Source organism: Uranotaenia lowii, chromosome 3 (assembly GCF_029784155.1).
Source record: "Uranotaenia lowii strain MFRU-FL chromosome 3, ASM2978415v1, whole genome shotgun sequence".
NCBI classification, from domain to species: Eukaryota; Metazoa; Arthropoda; class Insecta; order Diptera; family Culicidae; genus Uranotaenia; species Uranotaenia lowii.
The window spans coordinates 193,441,241-193,459,508 of record NC_073693.1 but is presented as its reverse complement, the minus strand read 5'-3'; the positions used below and the strand labels follow the sequence as shown (position 1 = coordinate 193,459,508).

At 35.6% G+C, this 18,268-nt stretch overlaps 1 protein-coding gene across 1 annotated transcript in view; it reads left to right on the top strand.

Moving 5' to 3' along the window:
* Positions 1 to 16,203, top strand: part of LOC129756936 (uncharacterized) — a 33,841-nt gene extending 17,638 nt beyond the window's left edge. Inside the window, exons 5-6 of the mRNA XM_055754004.1 lie at positions 11,486 to 11,732; positions 16,065 to 16,203. Coding sequence (XP_055609979.1) covers positions 11,486 to 11,720 — 235 coding nt within the window. The 3' untranslated portion in view covers positions 11,721 to 11,732; positions 16,065 to 16,203. The remainder of the gene's footprint in view (positions 1 to 11,485; positions 11,733 to 16,064) is intronic.
* The last annotated feature ends 2,065 nt before the right edge of the window (positions 16,204 to 18,268 follow it).

The following is an 18,268-nucleotide window of genomic DNA, read 5'->3' as shown; positions in this document are numbered from 1 at the left end:
TTAGGGACGACAGGAACCTTCAAGAGTCTGAAAAGAAGTCAGACGGTGGAGTTCATATGAAAAATTCTTAAATTGCGTAGAAAAAAAAACACTGATAGAGCAAGCTCCAGAAGTTAAAGTTCACATATATGAGAACTTTAATCCACGCAAAGCTGACTTCATCTCGGATCCTGAAAATGAAAGTATCCTACTCCCAGTCATTGGGAAAAACAATACTTTGCATTACATATTTGACGAAATTGCCAAGTAAGGCTTAAACCAGGTTAATCACATAAAAATCAAGAAAACTGTTTCATAGATTTTCTTTTGACGAATATTCTTGAAGATTTCTGTGTGTCAGAATCATTGAATCCACTGTGGAAAAATGAAAAGTTTTATACAGCGATTGAATTTTCTCTTTTAATACATAAATACAATAGACCCAATGACTGCGAGTATGACAATGTTCTCGAATACAATCTATGCAAAAATAAAAAAATGAACTTACCAGTGTAAATTGGCACAAATTTTTAAAGACGAAGGAAATGTCGAATCATCGGCTAGTGCCTTTTATCATATTCTGAACAAAATCATTTCAGAAAACATCCCATTAAAAAAACGACGCCATAGAAATCGCAAACAGGAAGCACATAAAACGTACAGAAAGTACTAAAGCAGTGAAAACCTAGCAAATTATTTGGAAATATGCGAACAACTGAACTTAGCTATCAATAATTCATTTGAAGAGTTCAATGCAAAAAGCGAGCTTGAAATTAAGTCCAGCCCAAAAAACTTCTTGAATTACGTTAAAACAAAACTTAAATCAGACAATTTTTCATTAATAATGCAACTTGATGAACATGTTGGTGATAACTCAGAAGAAATCTTCAACCTTTTTGCAAATTTTCCCGAGAAATCTATACCACTTATTCGGAAGAAAATCGCGACCGTCATTATTTTGCTCTTTATCCAGAATATCCTAGTAATATTGGAGTCAATAACCTTCATGAACAGGAAATCTTGAAGAGTTTGAAAAATTTAGACCCTTCAAAGCAACCTGGGCCAGATGGAATTCCTCCACTACACCCAAAATTCAGTCTCTGTGCCAATGGCATGTTACACGGTGTAATCAATTACATAGCATCATTGGTATAAGAAGATAACGCGACCGGTGCTGATTCGATTTGCGTCCACCGACACCGACAAACGACACTACCTTAATCCTTAAAAATCTTAAAGAACTGATACATGCCGACGACATGAGCTACATTTGGAAATAAAAAAAAACCATGAAGATATTGTAGGATGCCGGATAAAATGAAAAGATTTGCTGGTTTCTGATTTTGATGTTTATTATTTGACGGATGGAAAAGGTCTGACACAACTTTCATAAAATAGATCGTGGCCTTCTAATTTTTATCATTATTCTGTTTTATGCCTATATGATCCCTACAATATAAATTTGTTCCAGAATGAAATAAACATGTTCCACTCCTGCCAACTTTTTGAAAATAATAACTTAATTATGCTTTGTCCTGATTTTGTGTTGAAAAATTTCAAATGCCCAGATTTTGCCAGGTTTTGAAAAACATTTATCCTGATTTGTTCAGACCACCAAAAAATACGAGAAAATTATGCAAAAAAAGAGCCATTTTTTTTTTGTGTTAATAGGTAACTACAAAAAATGGCGATCTCTAACTAAGCCACACGTAATTTCAGTTTTATTATCCTTATTCAAAGAAAAATCCAAATACTTTTGATCTTCAATTGGCAAACGGACGCTTAGTAAAGATGAATTTTTGGCGATTTGCCTTTGTGACCTGGTAGAATCGAACATTCTATACCTTGGAGAAGTTCTTTAGAATACCAATTCTCAATTATTAATTGGACTTTCGTCATGAAATAAAAAAAAGCTAAACAAATTATTAATTGATTTTAATAAAATAGTTAAATACAAGAATTACATCATCATAAAAAATCCAAAACATTTTTTTTTACAGATTTCACAACATAAATAATAAGATGATAATCACTTTAACTCGTATAATTTTACTATCAGTTTTTTGTCTTGAACATCCGTTAGAAGTCATAAGGGTTCATTTGTATGTTTTGCCCTTAAACTAGGAATATATTGTTGGTTCCTTAGAATATAAAAATCAACAAATCTTAGTTCATAACAACTAATTTGCAAGGACATTAGCTTTAAAAAATAAGCCAAAATATGGTAGAATTTATCGACAGGTTGTGAGATGTGATGAACTAAACTGTTTTGAGACTTCTTAAAAAAAATGTAGTAACAGGTATCTGACATGAATTATGATTCAGCTTTCTCGTTCTCATTTTAATGTCTTTAAAAAAAAATTGGATTCTGATTGACCATTTAAAAAAAGATTCTATGAACTTCATCTCAAATTTCCCTTTTAAGTTTTAATGCAATACAAAAAAATGTTTTCAATTTGATTTATTTTTTTTTTCTTAAAACAAATATTTGAGATAGAAGAATGGTTTAAAATTTCTTGCAAACGATTTCTTTTATTCACATTATGATTGTCCTTTGAAGTTTTGATGCTTATTCATAATTAGATTCTGATTTGTTTTCCATTCAGTTATTGAATCGAGTTATAAAATTCAATTTCAAAAATTTAGATTTGAAATCAGAGTCAACGTTGAAAACAGCCATAAAATACTAACACAAAATTGGAAAGCAGAAACTTGATAAAGGAATTAAATCAAACTATCGAACTAAGAATCAAAGTTAAATATTAAAAATTGTTTTAAGTAGTTATATAAAGTTGTCAGTTGCTTCCTGAGCCGATGTCCGTGAGTTCGAGCTAAACATCGATCACAGTTGTACCGGAGAGGTTTTTCAATGACTATCCGCCAACTGCAAAAACTTGGCAACACTGTGGTAGAATGAAGTGTCTATAAGTTTTAGCGCCAACGCAAAAGTGATTTTTTCCCAAGTAAGATCTAAACTTAACCACTTCTATTTATTCTAATCGCTAGAAGATCATCCGCGCTTGTTGCACGTACCGAAGTTTTTGTGCCGGGTCGATAGTTAAAATCTAAATTTATCAAAATAAAAAACTGTTGTTGAGCAGGATAAACGGTGAAGTGCTGAAAACAATAGCTATTATTCGAGCAGTTGGAGTCATGAGTGAGGAGGACAAGATGATATCGCTGAGAAGCAACAGTATCACCAGAGCTAAGCCTAAGAGCTCTGATATGACTGTCACCGAGCTATCCAACCTTATGAAAACACAGTTTGAAACATACCAAAGGAGCACACGGGACGAAATCATGAGGCTTGGAGAAAAATTCACTTCCCAAATTCATCAAATTCGCCAGGAGCTGACGAGTGATATACAAAAAATACGTGAGGAAGGCATCGTGACCACCAATAAATTAGAGGCATCCATCGCAGGTTTGAAGTTGGAGAACATACAAACAATCGATCGTGTGCAAAGGAACAACGATCTCATCGTCAGTGGAATCCCATTTGTCCAGGGTGAAAACTTGCTCCTCTACTTTGCCACAATCTGTCGCTCTCTGGACTATGCTGAAGACGTTTGCCCAATAGTCGATATTCGCCGTCTCTCCAAAGGTCAACCAAAAAGTGGTTCTCCGTTGTTTATTCTCATCCAATTTGCTATTCATGTTCAGAGAAATGAGTTCTACTCTCGTTATCTAAAGTCACGTTCGTTATCTCTGAATGATCTTGGATTTGCTGTTAACAAGAGAATCTATATCAACGAGAATCTCTCTCCAGCAGCCAGAGAAACTCGATCTAAAGCTCTGCTCCTGAAAAGAAGTGGGGCCTTACATGCTGTGTACACTCGCGATGGAATTGTGTACGTGAAATTCAAAGTTGAAGATCGTGAGATGAGTATTGCTGTACCACCTGGAAACAACATAGAAGAGCTGATCAAAACAAATACCCTTTCCAAATAGTTAATCTCACTCCTTCCAATCCTATCCTCATGATCCCATGACTCCCCTCCTGAAAGTTATGAAACGCAAATAACCTTTCCTGATATGCTTTTGTTTACTCCTTCCAATCCTATCCTTTATTCCTGTGATTCCCCTCCTAAAAGTTATAAAAACAACCACCCTTTCCGCTTAGCTATTCTTCTTCCTTCCAATCCGTTCCTGCTTATCCTTTGACTCCCCTCCTAAAAGTTATAAAACTTCATTACAATGAATACTTCATTACGACGAACCTGAGGATCATGTACGTATGAGGATCGTGGACGTGAGGATCGATGACCTGAGGATCGTGGACGTAAGGATCGTTGCTGTGGGAATCGTGAACGCGAGGATCTTAGAGCGTGTCGATGACGGTTTAAATTATCAAATGTTGTGGTTCGTAAACACCTTTTTTGCGTTGCCTTTTTGATTGAATTATAAAGAAAAAGATGAAGAAACATAAAAGTAATGTAATTAATGTGCTCATATCAATAATTTTTTTTGAAGGTTTTTTACATTACCAATGGCTGATAATACCATTAACACCCCTTCAAATTTGTGCTTGCCTGGCATTGTTGTTAAATCTGCTATCTTTCCAAGTAAAATTTCTCTAGCTTGTGTTAACAGCCAAAGCATTTGTGCTCGTAAACTAGCAAAACTTGATGAAATGCGTAATTTATTAGAGATCTCAAATATCGATATTTTTGGTGTGAGTGAAACCTGGCTTAAAGATGGTATTGAGGATGATTTGGTTTCAATTGATGGATACAATATTTACAGAAATGATCGAATTGGCAGACAAGGCGGAGGTGTGATTATATACGTTAACAAAAATCTGCGAACTTCAGTTGTGCTTAAATCTATAGATGCTGTTAATCAAACACCTACGGAGTACATACTACTTGAAATATATTCTGGTTCTGACAAGTTTTTGATTGGTGAATTCTATAACCCTCCTAATAATGATTGTTCAGACTTATTACACAGCATATTTTCCGATTATTCATCGCAGTATGAAAAAATCTATTTACTCGGCGATTTCAATACTAATTTTTTGGACAATCAATCTATAAAGACTAGAAATTTTCGAGACATTCTAACCTTACATAATGCCACCAGTTTGGGAAACGAACCCACATTCTTTCATAATAATGGATGCTCCCAACTGGACCTTATAATTACTACGGACTATTCAAGCATTCTTAGATTTAATCAAATTGATTTTCCAGCATTATCTTGCCATGATCTCATATTCGCTTCTTTAAATATAAATAAAGAAGAAACTAATGGAGTCCATTTATTCAGGGACTACAACAGAATTAATACTCATCTTTTGAACAGGGAACTTAATTCTATTGATTAGGATTTATTTTACAATGTCGACGACACAAATATTTTAACAGATTACCTTAATCTGACTTTGAAAAACCTTTTTGAAATATGCGTTCCCCTTAGACAATATTCCTCCTATCGAGGTCATAACCCATGGTTTGACGTTTCAATTGCCCAAGCTATTGTAAACAGGAATTTAGCATTCAATCAATGGAAAACATCTCGTAGCAATGAGCATTTCAACCTTTATAAAACAATTCGTAATAGAGTTAATACTCTTGTCAAAACTGCAAAGAAAAGATACTATGACAGATTCCTTGATTCAAAGCTATCCTCAAAAACTCTGTGGCAGAGATTGAGGAAATCTAAAATAAGCAAGTCTACTGAACAACCTTCTAACAATTTTTCAGCCGAAGAGATTAATGAAACTTTTTTAAAATCTTTTACCCCTAATGACAACATTAATTTGATGGGCTTACAATCAAATTGGAATTCTTTTACATTTGATCCGATTCACGAAAATGACGTCATTCTTAGTTTGTCTGAAATTGATTCGAATGCTGTTGGGTTAGATGATATTCCTTTAAAATTTATAAAAAAAATTGTTCTTAGCATTATACAACCTTTGACCTATCTTTTCAATAAAATTATAACAACGAATAAGTATCCCAGTAGTTGGAAAAATTCGAAAATCATTCCCATTAGAAAAAAATCAACATTGAATACGCTTGAAAACTTGCGACCAATTAGTATCCTAAGCGGATTATCAAAAGTATTTGAAAAAGTATTAAAGAAACAAATCAGCAGCTACTTGATCGAAAATAAGCTTATTAGTGATTTTCAATCTGGATACCGTCAAAAATCACAGCACAAAAACTGCAATGATAAGCGTTTTTGATGATATCAGCAATGAACTTGATAAGTCTCAATCGGTCATTCTTATTTTATTAGATTTTTCCAAAGCATTTGATTGTATAAGCCATAGTACTCTACTTAAAAAGCTTTCAAATAATTTTGGGTTTTCATTTTCTGCGATTAATTTGATAAGATCATATCTATCTGATCGATTCCAGACAGTGTTCAATAACAAACAGTACTCATCACTCTCGCCAATCACATCAGGTGTGCCCCAAGGCTCTATTCTGGGTCCAATATTTTTTACAATGTACATTAATGACTTACCAAATATTTTGAAACATTGCAAAATTCATATTTTTGCCGATGATGTTCAATTATATTTTGAATGTTCTAATCTTAGCAAAGAAACAATTAATGTACAGTTGAATCTTGACTTGCAGCAAATCCATGCTTGGTCGATAAGAAATGCCCTACGTTTGAACGCGAGAAAAACACAAGCCCTTATGTTAAACCGTAGTAATGTTTCAAATATTTCGCTTTTTATCAATAACACTGCAATCCAATATGTTCAACAAGCTGTCAGTCTCGGTTTTAAAATTCAGTCAAATTTTAACTGGGATTCCCATGTTATGCAACAATGTGGTAAAATATATTCCTCGCTAAAATCTCTAAAATACAATAAAAACGTTCTTAATACAGATTTGAAATTAAAACTTTTTAAAAGTCTAATATTTCCTCATTTTATATCTTGTGATTTTTTGCTTTTCCAAGTTTCCCAAAACGTTTTGAACAGGCTTCGTGTAGCACTCAATGCCTGCGTTAGATTTGTATTTGATCTTAATAGTTTCGATCACGTTTCACACCTTCAATCCCGCCTTATCGGTTGTTCATTTGAGAATTTCCCAAAAATTAGATGCTGTTTATTTTTGTTCAAGTTGATTCAAACCAAAGAACCTCAATATCTATATAATAGACTCGTAAAACTAAGAAGTAGTCGGTTTTTGAAATTTTTACTACCACGTCACCGCACCGTACTCTATGGTCATAGTTTTTTTGTAAGGGGTGTAACCTATTGGAACTCTCTACCAAATGCACTTACTTTAGAAAAATCCAAAACAACCTTCAAGAAAAAATTGATTGAGCACTTTTCTCTTAGTTCTTAAAGTATATTTTTGAAATTTTGTTTAAAATTGTATTAAAACCACACGTCATGAAGACATCACATTTTCATTGAATTCTACAAATCAATATGTAACAATTTATAAGGATATCATTCTTACGTTACTAAATAAATGTCAAACAAACAAACTGCATCGTTGATGTAAGACGCAAATGACAGAAAGATGTTGAAACGACTATAATCGAAACCAAAAAAATCGTTTTCTTGAAAGTTTTGACAAGAATTCCAAAATTAGGTTCAAAATTATAAGAATATGTACCAGACTTTTTGAACATTTATGAATCCAAAAAAAAAAGATTTATAAAAATATGGAGTGATTTTATTCAAAATGTGAAAAATTAGAAAAAAAGAAAGTTTTTTACCGAATTTTTAATGCGCATAACAAATTTCAGCATCGGCGAGCATAGTTAAAATCATCATGCGATGTTTATATTTCATCAGAACGCGTCAAGGCAAGTTAATTTTCAATTCATTCAAAAAAAACTTAACTTCATAATCTCAACAATTAGGACTTAACTTAACGATTAAAAAATGCTTGGTAATTTTTTTTTCTTATTAAATTTAAACTTTGGAGTCAACGAAAAATATTCCGGATCTCCAGAGCAAAATTGTTCAGTGCTTTATCACGCTTTTTACTGGAGAATGCTATCTGATTTTCAAATCTATTCTCAACAGCAACAGATCAACAGCTTTGAAAACGAAAACGATCGTATGCTAGACCTCTGCTTCATAAACGAAGGCTTCAGGAATCCGATTATTGATTAAGCTCCTGCTCCTCTTGTTAAAGTTGTTTCCCATCACCCAGCTTTAGTGGTCTCACTCGATGTCACTAGGGTTAACGTTCCTATAGAGGAAACCGAGGAAACCTTCTACGGGGACTTCAAAAACGTCGACTACGAAGCTATCTCACTCGTCATGGATTCTATCGAATGGGAGAACGAGCTCGATTTGTCTAATCCCGATGCAGCCGCTGCGACTTTTTCAAATATACTGAACTATATAATTGACTGCCACGTTCCGAAAAGTAGCTTCCCCTCCAACCCACGAGCTCCCTGGGTCACTAATCAACTGTGACAACTGAAGACGGCAATAAACCGTGATCTTCGAAACTTCAGCAAGCACAAGTCCCTCTACACAAAGGAAGAATACCGCTAGCTGAACACGGCGTACAAAAAAAAAGCAGTAGGCGTTGCTACCAGAACTATCTCCACCGGCTACAGCGTAATTTTAAGACCAAGCCGAGATCTTTCTGGAAGTACGTCAAAATTCAGCGGAAAGAATCCGGGCCTCCGTCTCAAATGTTTTTGAACAGCCATACAGCGAACACCGATCTTGAAATATGCAATCTCTTTGCTGAGAAATTTTCTAGCATTTTCACAAGTGGGTCCATTTCCTCAGAGCAACTGGATATGGCTGTATGAAATATCACACCTCTTGACTCTTCCTTAAACGGTATTGCCTTCGATGACGCAGCCATTTTAAGGGCGACAGCAAAGCTTAAAAAATCATGATCTACGGGTCTGGACGGGAACCCAGCTATCTTCTTGAAACGTTTCATGCAACATTTGCTGACTCCCATCAGATATTTTTAAAGCTTTGCTGGACTTCGCAATCTTTCTCTCGCTCTGGAAAGAAGCTTAGGTACATGTTCCCTGTTCACAAAAAAGGAAATGAGAGAGATGTGAACAACTACCGCGGAATATCAGCTCTTTGTTCGATAGTCAAACTGTTCGAATTGGTTGTTCTGTATCCGATTTTCTCGCCCTCAAAACAATACTTTTCCAACGAATTTGCTGACTTTTACATCGCTCGTGCAAGAAAGCTTCACCATGAAGTCACAAACTGACGCCATCTATACTGATCTGTCTGCTGCTTTCGATAAAGTAAATCACGATATTGCTATTGCTAAACTCGAACGCTGAGAATTCTGTGGATCCCTACTGGACTGGTTTCGAAGCTATTTAACGGGACGAAAGTTATCAGTGCAAACTGGGAATAACTTCTCAAGACAATTCTCCGTTTGTTCAGGTGTGCCCCAGGGAAGCCACTTGGGACCGATAATTTTTGTCATCTATTTTAACGATGTTCTCATTCTCTTGGTCGGCCCAAAACTTGCGTAGGCCGACGACCTCAAACTTTTCCACACCATCAATGGCCAAGACGATATCGATCTCTTGCAAAGGCAGTTCAGCACCTTCGCTCACTGGTGTGACACCAACTGCTTGCCTCTGAACCACAGCAAATGTGCGGTCATTTCTTCTTCGCGCAAGCGGAACCTTTTTCACGCAGAGTACACTCTTGGGAACGAAACCATCGCCCGGGTGGACCACATCACATCAAAATCCAAAACATTTTTTTACTAATTTCACATCATAAATAATAAGATGATAATCACTATAACTCGTATAATTATTTATTTACATAGTATTCCGTCTTACGACATAACTTGACTCGTATAATCTCGTAGCCGTAGCATAACGCTTAAAGAGCCGCATGCGACTCGCGAGCCTCAGATTGCCAACCATTGCTTTAGGATGCTTCCTTAACTTGTATTAAAGTGAAACTTTTCAAGATATTATTTCATAGGGGGAGGGCCTTAGCTGGTTTATTTTTCGTTTTAATTCCAATTTTCTTGTTTTCACTTTCTTTCCCAGATTCCTAGAACTTAAGCAGTATGATTAACGTAATGTCGGATTTTTTTTTCCTTGGGGAGAGGGGATGGGCAGACCCGGTGGCCCTGGACAATTGCCCCCTCTTTCTTTCACCCGGCCTTGGGTAGATTACATTGTAAATTTAACTATTTGAACTATTTCCTACAATCAAACTATCTGTGGAATTTGAAGTTATAAGAAAAACTGATAATACTGTATAAATTTCAATCGCATTTTCTCGATTTCAAATTTTGTCACATGGAACCATTTTGCTTGGAACGGCAGTATCATCCTTAGCAGAAAGTCGAAGGATCTTATTCCGGAGTCATCAATTTTAATGTCATGCAAATAAGAGCTGAAGGACAATACAGGAAAAAGATTAAAACTTAATTACCGTTTCAAAGAGCATCTCGATAATTTTATATGGTAATCCCCTTCTTCTCATCAAGTTGAACAACACAATTACCGATGATTAGTTTACGGTCAATGTTGGAAACTTTAAATTAATATCAAAGCCAAATGGTACATGTGCATTGTGCATGTTACTGATGGAGATAGGTATTTAAATTTAAAACGACATTATTTTTAAACTGAAATGTTATTATACGCATTTTTATGTGATATTTTGATTTAATGAGAAGTTTTCGTAGTTCACATAATAATCTGAATTCTTAACTTGAAAAGTAGCAGCCCCAACCCAACTATTGTTGACTTTAATATGTTCGTATAACAGTCCAACCGACTCGGTAATGTCTACACCATCTCCTACAATCTACGTTCTATTGACTTTAGAAAGGCGCTGAAGACATAACATTTAACTGTTGATGAAAAGGACTACTTTTTTACGAGTTAACTTTCTCCTTCCGCTCAAGTTGAGCGGGAAAGATGAGGGGAAAAAAACACATCCTACCATCACCGTCAGTTGGCAAGAGGAAAAGGCACATTGGCCTGAACGACGACGACGTTCAATGTTTCTGACTATTTTGTGCTTTATCGTAATTTGAGCTTCGTTCACACGTGTGTCTTGACTGTTTCGACAGGTATGTCAGATATGAAAACTTTCCTGGAGTCCTCCTATCACACAGGAAGCTAGTTATTGTTCGCCTGAATGATATTTTCAGACTTTTTTTAGGCTACGGAAACTCACACTATCGGAGCAGAAAGTTTTTTGAGCGGTAACTTTTCTTATTGCTAGTTGCATGAAGTGCTCATTCCTGCCTGGCATTTGCTATAAAAATAATAAAAAGTTTGTCCAAACAGTATTGTGCTAAACGTTTTATGGTTAAGAATTTTAGGGTTTATTTTTCTGCTTATTTTGTTTTGCGTTAAATATCAGAACATAAATTTAAGATTTTTTTTTTCAACAAAAAAATCACTTGAATGCGGACATTTGTTGTTAAAAAAACATGAAGAAGGTTTTTTATTCAACACAGCCGAACACCTTAAAATGCCATTCACCTGAACCTGTTTCAGAAGGTAATTGTGTATATTTTTTTCTCTCTCTCTCTCTTCCTGACAGCAATTTGAACATCCGATTCCGTGGCAACATTCTGGTGGATTGGCTCAGCAATATCTTTGTCGGCATCATCACCACCATTTTCAACAACACCATCACTAATCTGGTGTCCGAGATGTTGAACGAGTTCATCCAGGCCACGCTGGACCAGATGAATGACCGTATACGGACCCAGGCACGTGTCCTGACTGAGGAAGACCTGATCCAGATCGTAGCGCAGCTGAAAGGAATGTTTTAGAAAATATATCTACACAGCAAAAAATAATTAAATTTACATGAAACTCAATTTCTAAAACGATACAAAAATAGCCGACAGAAACTGAAATGAAATATAATTTCACATCGAAAAAAATACACTTTCGCATAAATTACGAAGCATTTGGTTTTCAGTGGTTTTTAACTGCTTTTCAAGTTTCACGATGTAAATTTTTTAGAAATGAACATAAATTCACATCGTGTAGATGTGAATCTACGCTTTCTGCACAATTCATAACCAAGAAACTGAGAAAACAGTTCGGAATTCAAAGCGTTGTTGTTCTATTTCAATTCGAATTGTTCAATACAATTAGTGTCCGGTAGCCGGTTAAAACATGAAGAATCATGCAAATTCATAACTCATGGAATAAATATTGCAAGTGAAGTGAAATGACCGTTCCGATAATGGAAAGAAAAAAGATTGCTCGAAAAAGGTACTTAATATTAAGAATAGCTTTCTTCGGTATCGATTTATACTGAAACACTAATTTTGGTATTTTCAATAGCATCGTTGGCGTTTAATTAATTAATGGAAAGTTATTCTAAAGAATAATAGATGTGGCTTTTCTACGGACATGAGCAAATCTAGATGCTCTGAAAAAGCAGATTTAAATTATGCGTGGAATCAAATTCGACTACATCCAACCCCACCAACTTTGCCTTCAACGAATGCGCAAGTAAGTTAAATTGTATTAATTTTTTTTTTGCTTTAAGAAAACATATAACCCATCCACTGAAAAAACAAGAAGCAATATCCGAGCAAGACAAAAAAAAAACTATTTCGTTTTAAGTTTTCGTGTATATTTATATTAATTTTTTTCTATCGAAATCTACATTGTGTTCTCATCAATCATGACTGAGTCTCCATCCTTCTCATAGTAAATGCTTTTTAGGTTAAAGGTCCCTTCTAATTATTAAATTTTTTATTTGCATTGCATCGTTGCAACCATTCTGTGTTACAGCATTAAGTTGAGTATTTAAGCGTTGTAAATGATAAACGGATCGAAGATCAAATCGTACAACTGAGATCTGAAGCTCTATTGTTAAACTATATAGAATTCTGAGTATACATACGGCTAGAATCACCAAAAAATTGCTGGAAAATCACGATTTTGTTTTCATTTACTGCAATCTGATCTGCTCTTGCTTTAATGTGGCCCAAGAATCCAATGTGCAGGATATGATTCTAGCCAAAGCGTGAGGGCACTGCCAAATTGCTTGATGATCTTATTTTTAGGATGCGAAGGGAAATGTTCCTCGAAACGCAATTTGCTGGCCAGCGGTTCTGTTGTTTTTCACATCAACACAACACAAACATCCGACGATGGTGTTTTTGTAATGGATTATGAGTGAAACGAATGAAACAATAACCAAAAGTCTGGGTTAAAAAAACCAAATCAATGCAGAGCAGAAAAAAACAGAAACATCTTTATCATTCATTTTGGGTTACGAAAAACTTTTATAGAATATTGACACGTTCGTCGCCCAAAAAAAATCTCGGAGCATGATAGTAAAGCAAGAGAGCTCCAGATTTACAACGCGTGGTGAAACTGAGCGGCTATCTTGAGTAAGAGAGCCGTCACCTGAATGTGGGTCCCATGGCGACGAACGTTTTAACTGCTGAACCAGTTTCTAGAGTTTCTATGTATGTATGTATGTATTACATAAATGGAACCCATTTCAAATCAATAATTTGTTACACCTTAAATGAACTTTTGACAAAAAAAAGTCAAAAGCCTACACAAGATCAAATAACCATACCATTTATCTTGCCATTTTTGAGTTAATTTGAATACGAGCGGCGTTTTGCATATCTTGAGTATAAATCAATTACTTGAGTTTTTCCAACCCAGACTCGTTAGTAGCGTCTCGTGCGTGTCGCTCTGCTGACAGTCGCCAGAATAACAAACAACTTCGACTTTTTTAGGTAATCGTTCCGGAAAACTATTTTTTCTCTGTCGTTGTCCTTTGTGAGGACGGCCAGGGCAGAGGCCCGAAAAGTTAGTTCTTTAACCGTAGTCCTAATTTATAATTCAACGATGGTTTTGAAGAAATTAGCAGAATTTTGTACCCCGGCATCAACAGGTAAGTGTTTGAGATTTGACTAACTATTGAATGATAACATAGAAATCATGTTTATATTTCCAGGAGATGGGCGATTCCTCCAATGTCCGAAGTGTTCGGAATCGGTTGCAAAAATACTGGAGTGTTATGGACCTAATATGAATGGCTATCAGATCCGGTTTCAGCGACGTGATGAAAAAAACATCGCTTCTCATCTGTTCCAGAATGATTCCTACCGGACGTGAAAAGGATGGCTCCCTATTATTAAGCCTTTCAGCTACAAAGTTCCTGGACACAGTTGAAGAATTTTGTCGCATCATGTCGCGTAATGATCAGAAATCACTTGAAAATCTTTCAAAGGTAAGAGTTCAGTTGCTTTTTTACCAAAACATGAATCACCCTTACAAACGAAAATTAGACGATTTTTCTAAAAAATTTCAATTGAATTGATGACTTTTTACAAAAGTTCAAAACCGTGTTAACTGAAAAAAAGGTCAACGAACAAATGTTATCGCATACTTTAATGGTTAGTTTGATGAGTATTTAATGATGAAATAAGTTTATAATGCGAGGATTTAAAAACTGACAAACAACGTTATCAAATAGTTAATTTGTAAACTATCAGTTTTAGAATATGCTAAATTTTTATGCTTATAAGATAGAACAAGGCATCCGTACAACTAAACAATAATATTATTTTAATAGCACTGTTAAATACCAACTTTGTTGATCGTTAAGATTTGAATTTTAAAATTGTTGGAATATCGAACAAGCTACTTTGCCAATATTTGTATGAATTTTCTAACACTTTTCCTAGAACAGCATAACCATTAGCATCATGTTGCATTTCCTGTTTAAGTGATATTTATTGAACTTTTTATCAGCCAAGTAGCTAGTAAATCTACGAAATAAAACTGTTATACTAATACCGTTCTTAATGTTGGCACATAGAGCCTATGTAGAGTAAACTTGATAACCGATTGTAGAGCTTATCAAGATTGTAGCTAATGGAAGCTTAACTTTTTACAGTTTTATGTATCTATCTATATCTAACACATTAAGGACCGCAAAGAATTTAATACGGGAAAACAGCCAGAATCGGAGTTTTGTATCTCGACAACCTGGGGAAAATTTAAATCTGGTATCCTAATATTTTTTTTGAGTATCTTGTTTTATTTTGTAGAATATAGTTTCCTGTTTGAATTTACAACTTAAGAATTAGTTTTCTGAATCTAGCATACTCGCGTTAAGCGAGCTACGAGATATCTCGTATTTGGTCCGCAATGTATTAACATAATGTATTTGACATTTTTCCTGCATCACCTGAGTTATTATTTTGTAAAAAAAAAACAGTGATAAGTCATTGAGGGAGTGAAAGAGCATAGTTCAAGATTAGAAAACTTGATTTAATAAAGCTATTTCATGTCTATCACTATAACTAGAAACTATTTGTTTCTTTGGTACATTTTCTATCCAGTTTACCCCCTCATATCAAATGTTATTATTAGATCTATAGTAAAATTTTTGATAAAACATACTTTAAAACGGTTGAATGTTACTAGGAAATTATTCAATTTTCGACCGTTTAGAGGGTCGCTTTTATATTCGAAGGACGAGACAATTTTAAATAAACTAAATTGTTTATCCATCTTACAGATCCGGTTTCCATGATTTGCCAATCAGGCTCGTATGACGCAGTGATGCAAACTAAGCAATTTGTGACCCAATGTCTAATGTCAACGTATGCATCCTTATTTACTCCATGTGTCAGCCACCAAAGGAATCAACAGTTGATTTTCTTTCAACATAATTCTAAAGAGATCATAAAAAGATCAAGCGGTTGACTCACCATAAACAGGGCTTTGTTAATGGGCTTCTAAAACTGTGATCAATTATATTATAATTTATTTTGCGAATGATGACTAAAATCAATCATAATTTAAGTACATTCATAATTTGTAAACTATGTATGATATATCAAATACTCATCCTTCTGAAAAATAAACTGAAACTTTAAAATGAGATTTACGTGAAATAATTGTTTATGTTTGATATCCTTTCTCTTAGTATTTGGATGTAAAATTAGGTGTCCTACTTTACATCGACCGACAGGTATTTACATTAAGCGAATATTTACATCGATTGTGAGTTTACATGCCATGATGTAATTTCACATCGAAACATAAAATTATGTCTAAAGCGATGGTCCAATTATTTGCATCGCATTCGATGTAAAATTGAACGATTCAATTTTTGCTGTGTAGCCAGTCAGTCGCTGTTGTAATTGAGCAGTCAAAGTCAAACGCCAAGTCAAAGTTGATTTCTGCTTCGTTTGAGCATTACGCCGGATGAATAAATATTTGCTTATTGTTCGCTATTTGTGAGACAGACGAACATTAAAAGCGTGTTCTGAGCAACAAAAAAAAGATATCTCAAAACCTAATTAAAAAAGCTTCAATCCGAAAAACAAATTTCCTGTTCTCCTGCTAAAATTCAAATGAAACTGAGTACTCTATAAGGCAGATGGAAATCCTTTCCTCTTGACAGTTTCAATGAAATGCAACAAAAACGCTTATTATCTCAATTATAATCAGTACCAGTACGGGGTAACATTGATTGCCGGGGTAACTTTGAACAACATGAAATTTTTCTATATAATCATCAATAACTAAGTCTAAAGCAAGAATATCTCCAAACTTTTTTCTACGTTTAAAAACTTATAAGTTGAGTTTCAAATTGGGAAAAACTTGGTTTGTTGTTGAAAATTTCAAAATCTTGAAATATCTATCTTTTCGAAGGCTCACACCTTTCCTGATGAAATCAAAGCGTTTAGAAGCAGCAGGTTGATTTATGTGAGAGTTCAACTTTTTTCTTAGTAAATGTATAGTTTTGGTGTTTTTTGAGGTAATTTTTTGATATTTAAAAAACAGTGACATTTTCCAAGAATAAGTCAGTCTATGCCAAAGGCTAGGAACCCTATCCATGAGGGTCCAAAAACTTCAAGCAAAATGTTCTCTAAACTCCAAATTTTAAATTCTTAATCAAATTTCGAGGAACGACTAAAGTGAATCAAATCCAAATCACGACTCAGAATTTACGCGAAAACCTCGAAATCGTGGGGCGGACCACGCTTGGCCTACTAATGTCTGGTGGTACAGTTGCGTTCAAAAAAGAATGAAATCGTGTGAAGCTACGCACCCATTTCCAACTTTGACAAGCTGCCATTTCTCTCTCGTTTAATATTTTTTCATGAAAATTTCACATAATCTAGTTCTACTATCCAACTAACACTCTACAAAATTTGAAGTCTTTACAATAACGGGAATCAAAGATACAGCTTTTCCCGTGTTACCAGTGCGTTAGTATACCGTTGAGTGTAGTGAGAATCATAGTTTAAATTGCGAAAAAACAGGGGAGGAACGGAGAATGACCACTCCAAGATACCGAACGCGTGGAGGAGGCGTGATCAGATCAAAAGCGCTAGTCGACACCAGGTGGAGCTGAAGGCCAGGTTATGGTAACGGTAACGCTAAGGCATCGAAGCGTAACAGGACATGATGGGAGGAATTATAGGAAGGACCCAAAATGTCTTTGACCGGAGTACGGGGTCAATAGCCTAGCGAAGAAACAGGCTCATTTGGATCCATAAGCTCGAGACGTCACAAAGCCAGTAGGCAACCCAGCGAGTTATCTAGGACACACTGATAACCAAGACCCCGTAAGTTTTGGCTGAGCAATAGCAACAGCTTCACCGGGCGATCCACCGAAGGTTACCCTTGGATCACACTCCAGGAAACCAGGAACCAGCTCCACCCAAACATGTGCGTACCGTGAACCAGCCGATACCCAGCGTGCCTCTTCCGAATTCGACATCATATTCATCGTCGTTCGACCTTTGTTACCCACCAAGAGATCCTTGGATCCCTGTCAGCAACCGTCAGTAAGCCACTAGGAGTATTGAGCCAACGCCAACCCGCAACACCGTCACGCCACCGCGCCGCAACACAAGGTAGGACAAAATTGGTTCCTTGGGAATAATTGTCTGGGGAATGTGAAGCCATAACCAACCCCATTTGACCAGTGCCACGTTTGTCAATACGTTTTTCGGGAAAAAAGTGGGTGTTTTCTTGACCAAACTAAAGCGTTTCCTTGAGTCCGCGATTCCCTTTTTTACGAGTGCCGACCCTGAGGCTAGAGGGGGGGTTCTTGCTCCGCTTAGCAGTAGGCTAGCCCGTGGTTACACCCGAAAAAAAGGGAAATTTGGAATTGCTTCACTAAATTTGCTGTATCTTTTAAAATTTTCATTGAAAAATCTTGAAATTTGGTCCGAAGATGTAGAAATGTTCGATCTATTATCAGGCCAAGTTTCGTTAAAATCGATGAACGTGATCGAAAATGGTGCCGGATTGAAAATGAGGTTCATTATCGCCCAGCAGACGATTACATTCTTTTTTGGACGGATGTTTG